General features: G+C 35.8%; 1 protein-coding gene across 3 annotated transcripts in view; it reads left to right on the top strand.

The window, feature by feature from the left end:
• LOC113062047 (calcitonin gene-related peptide type 1 receptor-like) overlaps positions 1–13332 on the top strand; it is a 56251-nt gene that overhangs the window by 22560 nt on the left and 20359 nt on the right. For all 3 annotated transcript variants that reach the window (XM_026231559.1, XM_026231560.1, XM_026231561.1), the window contains 4 exons: positions 8594–8659; positions 10788–10950; positions 11828–11935; positions 12693–12796. In XM_026231559.1, coding sequence (XP_026087344.1) covers positions 8615–8659; positions 10788–10950; positions 11828–11935; positions 12693–12796 — 420 coding nt within the window. In that variant the 5' untranslated portion in view covers positions 8594–8614. The remainder of the gene's footprint in view (positions 1–8593; positions 8660–10787; positions 10951–11827; positions 11936–12692; positions 12797–13332) is intronic.

Here is a 13332-nt window from a genome sequence, read left to right as displayed (position 1 = left end):
TAAAATAGGTATATTGTGCAGCACGCAGAGGACTGGTCTTCAATCCTAAGAGGAAGCTCAGGACAAGGTCATAAGATACCTTGGCTATCTTATATGTTGTTGATTGTATGTCATCACATGCCATTTAGTTATATCTCTTTGACAGGGTGTGAATTGCCTGCAAACATTACAGGTGAAAAAGCTAGAGAATGATGAGAAATGTTCACGCTGGAATGGTTACTCTGATTATTCTGTATAGAATGTAAAATCTATCTATCTATCTATCTATCTATCTATCTATCTATCTATCTATCTATCTATCTATCTATCTATCTATCTATCTATCTATCTATCTGAGTAGAGAAAAGACACATTTTGTTGCTTTGCAGACAGATGAAGACGGACACGTCTTTCACTTGGATGTTAGAAGTTGCACTGAGTAAGTACAACTGGATGAAACAAAAGCTACATCTGTCATTATTTACGGCCGCAAAGCAACAAAATGTGATTGACAGTCCTACAGTTATTACAATTGGAATTTAATTTAATTTGCAGACATACTTTACACTGATAATTGTTTTACTTTCTGCAATTTTCACTCGGAAATGTCACAAGTAATTATAATGGAACAGCATTTAAACACATCAAATGTGAAATTTTGAAGTAGAAAGACTGAAATTTTATTTTCTTGTAAAACATACTTCAATAAACTTAAAAAAAAACGTAAAAAGGTTTTATTTATGACAAAGAAAAATCATTTTATATTTAATGTGTTTAATTTAGTTTACATTTAATTTGAATTTAACACTGACAGTTAATCTGAATAAAACATTGTAAGTTAGGTTACAAATCATAAAACTTTTATTGTACAGAAAGAATTCATTTTAGTGATGACTCACCTGAACACTTCTGATTGGTCTTTGCATCCATAAGCTCAACAGCATCGTGTGTGATTGGTTATAATGCGTAGTGCTTTAAAAACCATTTGTATCTGGCTCAGTGCCAGCCGGGGAACGAACGCATATTTAAATTGATCAGAGGATGATGTGATGCACTGAATGTTCTTATCACACCGGTATGGTTGTATTAAATATAGAAAATATTGATCTCTATTTTTTTGTCTTTTGAAAGCTGCATTTAAAATCCACTTCGCTCAATGATCTGAAGGGGCACGTGCCCCCTCACTTTGAATGGGCATGATGTCTCTGCGTGTACCCGTGTCTACACTTGATTCACATTACTGCTTGGAGCCCTGAGAGCCTAATCTGAGAAGAGCAGAGTACGCAGCAGTACCACAGCATTGATGGATATCTAAATTCAGAGAGCACTTACAGAGTGCATTTTCCTGCCTTCTTGTTTGATATTACTCCAGTCCATTTTGGCCCTATATAAATATGCCTGTTAAAGCCAGCTAATGGCTTATTGCCGTACAGGGGAATCTCACTCAATGACAGAATTAGCCAGGTTAATGAGTCAGAATGTTGTACCTCTCATATACCAAAACACCCTAGATGCCCTCACCTGCTTGTGTTTCATCTGTACTTCAGAAGGTTAGATATTTTTCTCTTTTTCGACCTGATGCATGGTACAAGGTCAGATTTTAAGAGCACAAATGAGGCTCTCAGGAAAGCTGTGAAAAATTGCTGGCCTAATAGCACATGGAATAAACAGCCTTGGGTTTGCATGCCATTGGATTTGAAAGCTCTGGCATCATGACAGCATTTCACAACAGCACTAAAATATAAAAGGTGCTCTGTCATGGTTGACTGTAATGGCTCACAATTCACTTACGCCTTACGGATATTGATGTTGATCATACTTGTCTTCTCCCCAAATCTATCTAGTTTATAAAGGGGGACTATTTTTGTAGGAAAAATCCCAATGAAGGGCCTAGAGAAGTTGAAAGGAGCCTTGTTCTGCTTTCTTTTCAGCCTAACTTTTAATTACATTGCATGATTTTTGATCAAAAAAGCTGTCACAGTGGATGAGATACACTCACTGAATACACTAAAAAAAATTTCGAAGTTGTAAATACAGATTATTGGAGTACATTCTACTAAAATATACTATGTGTCTTTGATGTGTTGCTTGCCATTTCTTTGTAATTATTTGTGAAATTTTGCAATTTCTTAGTAAAAACTGTTTTAACGTAGCCTACAGTAAATCCAACACTAATTTGTTTAGTGTGCAAAGATGCTAATGAAATGAGTTTGTAAAGTACAGAATTTTCCTCATGTATTGTTTAACATAACTCAATAAGTATATAAGCATATTTACATGCAAACTAGTATATTGTAAAAAGAAAAACTTGAGACCTGAAACTAGTACACTACAGCGTTTGCCAAAGGAAAGGGTTAAATGTAAAGTATCGTGGTCATTATACAAAAAGATTTCAATGCAGAAACCCTCAATTAGAATGAAGTATGAGAGATTATGTAAAAATAATTGGTTAATCCCATATCAATCCTCACTAAACCTCATGGAGCTTTAAGGAAGTGGTCACAGAAGATTTGAGTTTTGCAGTCACCAAAGGATTAAAAACAAACTAAAAAACATTATTAATATTTCTGAAAGCATTTCAGGGAATAATAAGTGCCCTCTTGGATCTTTCATTCTGAAAAAAAAAAACATTCATAAATAATGTCTAGCCTTGGTTACGAATTCAGAGTCAATTTTTTTATTCCAGATAGTTACTTCCAAAGTAACGTTTGAGTCTTCAGTCTGGTGCTTCCTTAGAGAATAACCAGCCTATTGGCAAACGTGATGAGCTTTAATGAAGAAAAGCTTTAATTCATCCTCACAGAAGAACATTAATTACCTTGGCTAATAACCAGAACTTATATGGACATGAAGAGATTGGGATCCATTCTCAGCCTCTGTGTCCTTTTCCTATCTTGGCTAAGTTCCATCCAGATACTGGCAGGCATTTAAAAAACACCCGACCTCCTGCACTCTGGGAAACAAGGATTAAGCAAGCCTGATTTCTTCCTCTTTCCCTGGTGCCACTGACCACAGCCATCTGGCATGCTGAACAGAACTATGCGCTCTATCTTTCCACTTTCCACCTCTTTTATTCGCCAACTAGACAGTATTCACTGATGGAGACGTGTTCATAATTCATTTTTTTCTGGGCATTTTGTCACATCAGAATAGGGCTATTTCATTTCTTTTAAGAAGAGAAAGCTACATAATGTGCCATTATTGGGCTCTGCAGACTATGTGGATGACACTCAAAGCTGAAATACATCTGCATATCTTTATATTGAAGCTGGAAGGAAACAGATTTATGCAATAGGGACTAGTCTCACACATTAACAAACCTGCATTCCTCACAGGAAATAGCTTCAGTAATAACTGAATTTCTCAATATAAAGAATGCAAATTGCTCTTGTTAAATGTCCCATCTGGGTTTGGTTTAAAAATAAATGACCTGTAAACAACGTCTTACCCCATTTACTGAGAAATTCATGGTCTTCTACAGTAGATACTTGTGGGCTGTATAAGTGCATGTGCTACCAAATGCCCTCACAAGGATGGTTTATTTAATGTGTTAATTTGGACAGGCCTATTAATTGCATGCATACATGCATGTATTGGCCATAGGGAAAACCGGGACTTTCTTGGTGGGCGAGTGTTCTGACGATTTGTGTTATCCGCTCAGATTGTACTACCTCCCATCAAAAAGATAGGTATCACAAATCGAAATCGAAAAATGCTACTTATCAGATTGTGCTACCAGCAACTTATTCATGTGGTTTGAGGCTTTTTTTAAATGTCCATACCTACCCCTACCCTAAACCTACCCTTACCTAAACTTCCCCTTAAAAACATTGGAGTATTTTTTTTTAGGACAATCTGATAGGTAGGATGTTTCATCGGTACTCCAGTCGAGTAGTTGGTTGATATGCAGAGGAGATTCCCCCCTCCCCTGTATGGTGCTGTTTTTAAATTGCAGCACATCAGTTACTGCAAAAGGTGTGATGAAACGGTGCTATCCGAATCAGGTAATATAAGTTTTTTTTTTTTTTTTGCAGTTTGTAACGTAGCTATCATTCAATATAAACTGCAAAGTTGTTAATAAAAAAAAGCATGATAAATAATAATTTCTCTAAAAGAATGCTGCTCTTGTTAAATGTCATCGGCTTCTGGTTTAAAAATAAATGCCTGTAAACAACGTCTACCCCATTTACTGAGATTCATGTCTTCTACAGTAGATACTGTGGGCTTATAAGTGCATGTGCTACCAAATGCCCTACAAAGTTTATTTAATGTGTTAATTGGACAGGTTTAATTGAGTACATGCATGTATTGGCCATAGGGAAAACCGGGACTTTCTTGGTGGGCGAGTGTTCTGACGATTTGTGTTATCCGCTCAGATTGTACTACCTCCCATCAAAAAGATAGGTATCACAAATCGAAATCGAAAAATGCTACTTATCAGATTGTGCTACCAGCAACTTATTCATGTGGTTTGAGGCTTTTTTTAAATGTCCATACCTACCCCTACCCTAAACCTACCCTTACCCTAAACTTCCCCTTAAAACATTGAGTATTTTTTTTAGGACAATCTGATAGGTAGGATGTTTCATCGGTACTCCAGTCGAGTAGTTGGTTGATATGCAGAGGAGATCTCCCCCCTCCCCTGTATGGTGCTGTTTTTAAATTGCAGCACATCAGTTACTGCAAAAGGTGTGATGAAACGGTGCTATCCGATTAAACTTGATAACATTTTTCTGTGACTATGATCTTATTTAAAGAGCAGGTAATATAAGTTTTTTTTTTTTTTTTGCAGTTTGTAACGTAGCTATCATTCAATATAAACTGCAAAGTTGTTAATAAAAAAAAGCATGATAAATAAATATATTGTCTCTCAAAAGAAATAGCTGACTCTGAACTGCCTTCATGAATCGTCATATTTTCGAAGCTTCTGCATGTTACCTATATATGTCCCAAGGCAATACTTTTGCATAATCCCGGCCTGCCCATGAAATACGAACATTCTAACCCTCCGTTAGTGTGTTTACATAATGTCGAGATGTTTTCAGCCTCACTGTGCATTCTTACATAGTTCCCACACATACACCTCAAATAGGTCAATACTATTAATAATGAATGCAATAAAGCTGCTGTCACATCATGTAAAGTACCACATACAAAGTTTAAACTTATCACTGAGAAACGTCCTAATCAAGTCGTGCTAGCGATGGAGTTTCCAGTTGAGCATCGGTATCATTGGACTAGGGCTCGAATTGATAAGGTTATATTGATGCCATTTTTGTAAACTTATAGCATCTTTGTTTACAAGTAACCCTCCGGAGCAAAATATTTATTATGGTAATGGATATTTCGTTTCAGACACGCATTGTATACGGAAAGACCAATCACAACAGACTTGGCCAGCTGACCATTCAGAGCAGAGTATGCTTATGGAAGGGAGGAGTTTATAGACCTTAAGCTCAGAATTGCTTCGAACTAATCGTTTCGAAATCATTGAAAAATTATTCTAATATTAAATGTATTCTGAGAAAATTACAATGTTTTCTGACCTTAGATGGATTTAAACCTGTTGTAGGGGACACAATAAAAGGACACTTTAAAATATAAATAAATAAATAAAACTTTTTAATCATTCTAATGAATTTTTATTTAAGTAAACTGTTAATTCACTTAGAGCTTGATGAATTATAAATAGGCCTTCTCAGTTACTCTTAAGTCTTAAACAATGTTACTGTCATTCCAAATCTGTATCACTTTCATTCTGTGTAACATTTGAAACTAATTATTGTTTTATGTATATAAAAGAAGTCAATGGTTTGGTTACCAACATTCTTCAAAATTTCTTTCACAGAAGAGAGAATTGAATAGCACTAACTTTACAATATCCTAGCTCAGATCAGTGCTTTACTGTCAGGTGCATTTATTTGTAACAAAAATGCAATATTAAGTCTGTTAACTGTATTCACAGTTCATTAAATAATACCTATTTTTATTTGTTTCTCTCCTTTTTTATTTATTAATTTATGTATGACATTTTAAGGCCCTATCCCCAGAAAAAAAAACATTCACGTCTGAACTCGTGGGTTAAATGGGCTGGATTTGGCTAGGGCCAAATTTTAGCCCCAGTCCAGCCCTGCCTGCATGCTGTTTTTTAACAACTAAATAAGGAAACTTTTCTTCTATGAATGTGATATGTGTTGTGACAGAACATAGTAAGAGGCCTGAGGTGGTAATCACACTCCACATCCCAATAAATCAGCACTTAAACTACATGTATACCAGGGCAGTCTGTGGAGACTTGGCTGCTGTTAATCTGAGCTAATGTCAACAGAGTTGAGTGGATCCAGAGATTCAGTAGCTATTCCTGGTATCTGTCTGTTTGTCTATCAGAGAAATACCCCCACTGTGATCTGAAGAGAGGTGTTGAGAGAAAACATTCTGAAACCTAGTTACACAGTAGAGCAAGCAAGTTTTGAATTGCATGAGGAAAGAAGCGGAAGGGAATGCTTATTATGATCTTAGCTACTGAACTGGAGACACATAACATGCGTCACAGTGACAGTAAAATTATTTAATATCTCTAATGTGTTTTTCTCTTCCCCACCCCTCTGCTTTATTGCGATAGCATTTTCTGTTGATAAAGTGCTGACAAAGTAGAGAATACAGTTGTTAAACTGTTAGCATGGGATAGCATATTGTTGTTGGTATGTTGGCAGAGACTGAGCTTCAACTTATTACAATATTACATGACACTGGGCTAAGAAAATAAGTTTTGATATTCCAGTGCTCTAGGTTAGCAGCCAGAGTCTAGCTTTGATATATCATACCCAGGGTCCAAAATAACAGTTGCCAAGAGCCAAATAAGAGGATAAAATGACTTTGGCATGTAAATCAAACTGAATTACTCACAATGGCTGGTAATGTTTAGTAATGGTAATACCATTTTTTAAGCTTTGAAGCTTTGGTAATAATCAACACAAAATATTTGGAGGGAAGGGGCTGAACATATTCTTCTTTCAACACCGTGTCTACACCGGATGTGCCACCACAAATTCCCGACAGTAAACTGCTGCTGCATTCTATCAATGATGTACTGACACAAATTTCAAATGATTTTCAACATTTTTTCGGCCATTTTTCACATTGGCTGTTGCGGTGCCACTTGACATCTGTCGCATCCGGTGTAGACACGTTGTGATAAAGGCAGGAATCTCTGTGTGTCTATGAGGTGTGATTTATGTTTTTACTTTGGTAACTAAGTAATCAGTCATAGGGAGTGCAGTGTCGCATTTTTGTGCAATATGGACATGCAACACGTTTAGAATAAATAAACTTTTAGTAAACTACAGAACAGCGCAAGCCTAAAATGGCGCCTCACACGGGCAGGGAACCCGTGAACCCCGATGCTCCGAGAACGGATACTGCACTAGTGATACAAAACACACAGGTCTTTTAAGAGCAATACTTTTAATATAGACAAATTATTATTAGGCTGGGCTAGATTCTTTTTATGACAGCTGTATTTGCAAGTATTTTCCAAGCAAATGAAGTACACATTTTAATCATGTGTAAAATTACTGATTAACATGGCGGATAAAAGTGGCTCGTTATTTTACACCAACATTATACTAGAGGCGTACTACTTACAGAACTCTTTTAAGCTTTTTTCAAACTTGATTTGCTGTTGTGGTAGGCCAGTTTCAAATCGCATATTTGGCACACTGCCTTTGTCTTGTCCTCACTCAATTTAAAGTGCTCCCACAAAGCGGAGGTCTTCTGCATTTTTGTCTTCTCTTCCAGATGAACTGATTCATGATTCACTCATGCCAGATGTAAAAAAAAAAAAAAAAGAATATTCAAATCTAAAAATTGAAAATCTAATGCCATTCAATAATTGAATATTCTGGTCCAGTCCTAGTAATGTTATAAGGAACTACAAAATAATATGATTTAAGTCAAACTGTAAAAATGATTTACCCTCTGTAATGTATGTACATTAAGTGATTGGGTTTCACTTTATTTTGGTGCATTTAATACATCGTGTTGACTGTCAGTAACGTTGCACCTACTACATGTCTAAAAACTCTCATTAGAGTGGTAGTAGAGTATTACTAGACTGGTAGGGTTAGGGTTAGAATAAGCTGACGTACTTGCAAAGTTACTTATAGTCAGTAGAATGTCTGTTTGGAGACCATCACAAGAGTTAGCAGACATTAAGCAGAAAGTCTCCTAATAATGTGACTTAGTATTCAAAAATGACAATCAAAATAAAGTATTACCAGTAATTAAAATCAAAGATATATAAAGTGTCTACTAAATCAAGGATAATGGAATTCTCTACTAAAGTGGACAATTATTGTTAGTTGATTTATTATACCTATTAGCTTTCTTTCAGTCTAGAATTGCATGTCGTCTTATATTCACAGCCCCCTCCAAATTAATCGACATTGATAAATAGATATTGATATTTACAGTTTAATGTCCTGTGAGAAATATTTATGGCCAGCATTTATTTCTTAATAAATTTTTTAGATAATCTTCGAATTCTGAGTCTGTTGCATTTTTTGACAAATTGACAATTTTTTTAATGTTTTTTTTTTTTTTTTTGTGTTCACAGATAAAGTAAGGATCTGAGAGCATGGGTTGGCAAGAGACCCTATGGCTTTTGACATCATTTATCTTGGTGAGTGGAATGTAAAATCACATTAATTGTTTATTCAACTTAATGAATATTTGTTTTACATACTTGTGGCAACTAAAGGTTTTTTTCCCCATAAACTGTCATTAGATGATTTCTCTGCTGATTACCCCACCCCCACCTCAAAACTGTCCAGTAAAAAAAAATCCATTACTCACTAATTGCTCCAGTTTGGTAATTACAAGCGGAGGTGACCTGAAAACCCATAGAACTCCTGAGGCATGAAATGGTGGCTCCGCACAGTTCCATCAATGCTGGTATCAGAGCAGCTGGCTCTGTGTCAGAATGATGAAATGGGAGCATATGAAGCCCTCTGCATGTAGTACATAAGAACTATGTTAAAACCGCAACTGTAGTCACAAACAAGCCAATAGCATACTTCGCTAATTGTATGTGTACATTAATATGTCTAAGTACTCTCTTTTTTGTTTTTTTACCTTGAGGCTACTTTCCCATGACTGCATATATATCTAACTTAGTGAAATAGTAATGAGCTTTCAGAATAGCTCAATGCATTTAAACGTAGAATGGGCATTTAATTAATGCTAGCATAAACAACACAAACTGAGAGCAAGCGTGTGGATTGGTATTTATGTATAAATAGTGTAAATACGAGTCTAAAAAGTTTGATAAATTAAAGTAACATACTTTTTTTTTTTCTATAGGACTTAAAGTTAAAAGTTCCTGAAACATGATATTATCTATTCTTGACATTCAGTTTCTATTGATGGACAAATGGTTTTCCTGACTTGGGTGGTGGCCTGGTGGTCGTATGTATGACGTCATTTGCTTCAAAGTTTGGAGTGACATCATATGTACGGCTGCTAAACTGCTACATGGGACATCAGAGACCTCACAGATGAATTTGGTGTTGTTAATGCATTATTGTGTGCAGGTAAGACAGACACACAACACTGAAGAAGCTGCCACAGAATTTTCTCAATATATTTGATGGCATAAACGGAAAGGTGGGCTTGAGAGGATCTGCCAAAATTAATATCTTTGCACAAAGACATCAAAGATTCAGTCGTAAATGAATTTAGAATTCATTACTGTGAGGTGTCTAAAAGGGGCAAAAAGTAAAGTTCTTTCGAATTGGCTCTTTGACTTCCTATTGAACCATAAGATGACTCATACCAGCCGCACAATGGTTAGAGATGCGCTTTGAATTTTGATAACAACCCCTTCTTTGTGGGTAAAGCTTTATCCCTGTAACTCTTTGCTAGAAAAGCTCCAATGGCTGAAAATATATTTTCTTATCTTCATAATACTGATATGAGCAGAGAAATGTATGTGTGAGTTCTTATGTGTGAAATCATGCTTTTTAAAAATGTCCTCAGAATCAAGAAGTTATGCATATGAGGTCGCAAGGGGGAAAAAAGGACTGTGGTGTGTTTATGGTGTTTTTGCTGTGGTTGTGTGCCATTCAGAAATGAATGGAGAATGGCTTTTAAACCCCAGTCTTATTCCTGAGTTTGAATTGAGGTAACAAACAGGGAAGGAAAAGAAAGAGAATTTAGGAAATATATATATATATATATATATATATATATATATATATATATATATATATATATATATATATATATATATATATATATATATATATATATATATATATATATATATATATATATATATATATATATATATATACATTGAAATACCCATAAACGTTATCATACATACAATGTTATCATACACAACATATGGATTATTTCTAGAAACATTTCATGAATTAAATGACGTAAATTAGTTTACCAATATTGAAGAAGACATTTCATAGGATGCTAATAAGAAATTAATTACATTTTAATCAAATAATAATTCTAAATTGTTTTCTACATATCAATGAATACATGTATGCATCTATCTATATTTAATCAAAAAGTAGTCAAGTAATTATTCGTATTTTGTTCCAAAACCTGAGTGTGACTATGCTGAATATTTTTGAATAGCAGTTGAGGAACGTCCTCTGCCTGTCATTCCCATTTAAATTTGAATCTGGGCAATACAATTAAAATTCCAACTCATAAATTGAAAGGGAGCCAGTTCTTAAAAACTGGATTTCACCCAACCCTGCTGCTGTGTTCAAGCTCATCTCTCTTTGCAGAGTGTAACAAAGGCTGGAACAACAGAGACGAAAGCAGAGCCCACCGCTGACTTATCCTTTACTCCTGTTATGATGGCAATGGAGGGAGAGAGACTGATCATGACTCAGTCTCAGTACAAATGTCTGGAGCTTCTGGGTCGAGATGGATCCCATAATAAAACAGGTAGTTTTATTTTCAATTCCTTTTCAACTGAAAGAGAGACAATGATGCTTTTACTCTTTTCATAATCTTGTTAAGTGCCACGGCTGTTAGTGGAACATTAAATGGCTGAAAGCTATCACAAGGTGATCAAAGAAACAATAAAGGTTTATCTTGAAAGCGGATGTGTGTCGGGCTTTTTAAATGTTAAAGTACTTTCTCTTATCTCGGTTTAATGTGCAGAGATAATTCAGTGATTGATTGTAAACACTGTGCTTCTGTGACACTTTCAATGTTAGTCTGTTTGAGCGGCCCACAATGCACCACTGACTCAACTAATGGTGTGAGCTTTGGGCGGGACTAGCTACTTGATCTACCAATGGAAAGATGGGCAGGGTTTTTGGGGATAATTTTTTTGGTGCCACTAGGGGTTCAGAAATAATACCTTTTAAAGGGTCATGTGATATATACTTTTTTCCATTAAGGTCCACTTTTATAGTTTTTTCCCCCTCAAAAATAGTAATTATTTAGTTTTAATGACCATTTCCCACCCTTTCTGATCCTTAGAAATTAAAATATATATACATAGTGTCTAACAGCACTATGTTTGGAAATATTCACAGCTATTAGTTTGTTGTTGAGCCCAATATACGTTCAAACTACCCCATGTTTCAACAACGACCTCTTTACAAAACCTTTATCATTTAGTGACAGGGTCACAAAACTATATGTGTTGAAATGTGACAGTATCAGAATAAAATAATCAGCGGCAAGAAGGAACTAGTTTTTTTAACAACTAGTATGTTTCCACTCTACAATGAACTCTTGTATCTCAAAAGATCAAGGAACATTCATTTCCTCATAAAATGACCATTTTAAGATGTCTATTAAACTTTTATAGGTTCGTTCTGCAGCAGATTCTGGGATGGCTTGCTCTGTTGGGATGAAACCCCAGCTGGAACCTTCGCTTCACAGAACTGCCCAGACTACCCCAGCTTTGACCCCTTGGGTAAGACGATCACATCTGGATTGTCAATCCAGACCAAAGCGCTACCAAATGCTACAGCAGACATGACATCTTTTACATGCCATCGGTCTGTCTATTATGGAACAAAAAAAGATGATGCTCTAAAGAATGGATTCCAAAGCACGAGCAGCAAGCTACTGTAATGAAACAGAGATGATAAAATCACTGTCTCAGACTGAACAGAAACATTCATAGGAGCTTTTATTTAGAAGCGTAAACATTATTTATTAGTAGACAGGAAGTGTTGTTCTATGAGGAATGGATCTTTGGTACAGGACAAAGTATCCAACATGTATGAATTTTTTCTCCCCCCGATTCTAAATGTTAGTAAAATGAAGCTGTGAACACAGCAATGCTGAGCTAAGTATATGGGGTGGTGTTGGCGCAGTGGATAAGATACATGGCTTTGGTGAGAGAGACCAAGGTTCGAATCCACTGTGAGATACCAATGTGTCCCTGAGCAAGACACTTAACCCCTAGTTGCTCCAGAGGTGTGCGACCTCTGACATATATAGCAATTGTAAGTCGCTTTGGATAAAAGCATCAGGTAAATGAAATGTAAGTATATCGTAATATTGATATTCTTTGCTGTTCGCTTATAGAGATCTCTCTGTCTGAGACTCAGCCCACTGTGTTTGTTCTGATACACAGATTGGGTAATTCCAGAGGCCAAAGGCTGGAGATAATCACTTGAAAATTTAAGCTTAAGTCATTCCACTAAACCTCTTTTTCTCTGCAGAAAAAGTAACCAAATACTGTGATGAATCTGGCAACTGGGTACACAGTTCGTCCATCAATAAGACCTGGTCCCACTGTCTCACATTCTCAAAGGAGAAAATAAAGGTAAAATATAGCATACTAATGAGCTATAGATGTGTTTGGTCACGACCCTAAAATTGGGTTAAATTGCCCTAAGAACAAACAAATACATTTGCTTATAACGTTGAATCAGTAGGAAGTGCAGTCACCAAATTGATTTTGTGCCAAGGAATTTGAACATTATGTCAACATGCAGAGTTGCGCAGATAAGTAATGCACGGGTCGTGTTTTTTTCCAACCCGCAGGGTCCGCGGGTTATGAGACGACCCGTGCAACAGGGACATCACTCAAGTTACATTGCTACATAGGCCTTCATATTAGAACATTATCAAAGAACCTAATCAAATATGAAAATAGATATAAAAAAAATGTAATACAAGCTATACAGAATTAGTATATTAGAATGGTTTCTGAAGGATCATGGGAGTAAAGGCTGCTAAAGATTTAGATTTGCCATTAAAGGAATCAGTTACATTTTATTGTAATAGAATATTGATTTGATCATATAAATAAAGCCTTCCCTTACACATAGAAAATATCCTTATATATTGTCTAACTAT

Source organism: Carassius auratus, chromosome 44, assembly GCF_003368295.1.
Source record: "Carassius auratus strain Wakin chromosome 44, ASM336829v1, whole genome shotgun sequence".
Classification (NCBI taxonomy): domain Eukaryota; kingdom Metazoa; phylum Chordata; class Actinopteri; order Cypriniformes; family Cyprinidae; genus Carassius; species Carassius auratus.
Note: the sequence above shows the minus strand (reverse complement) of the source record. Positions and strands in the feature narration are given on the sequence as shown.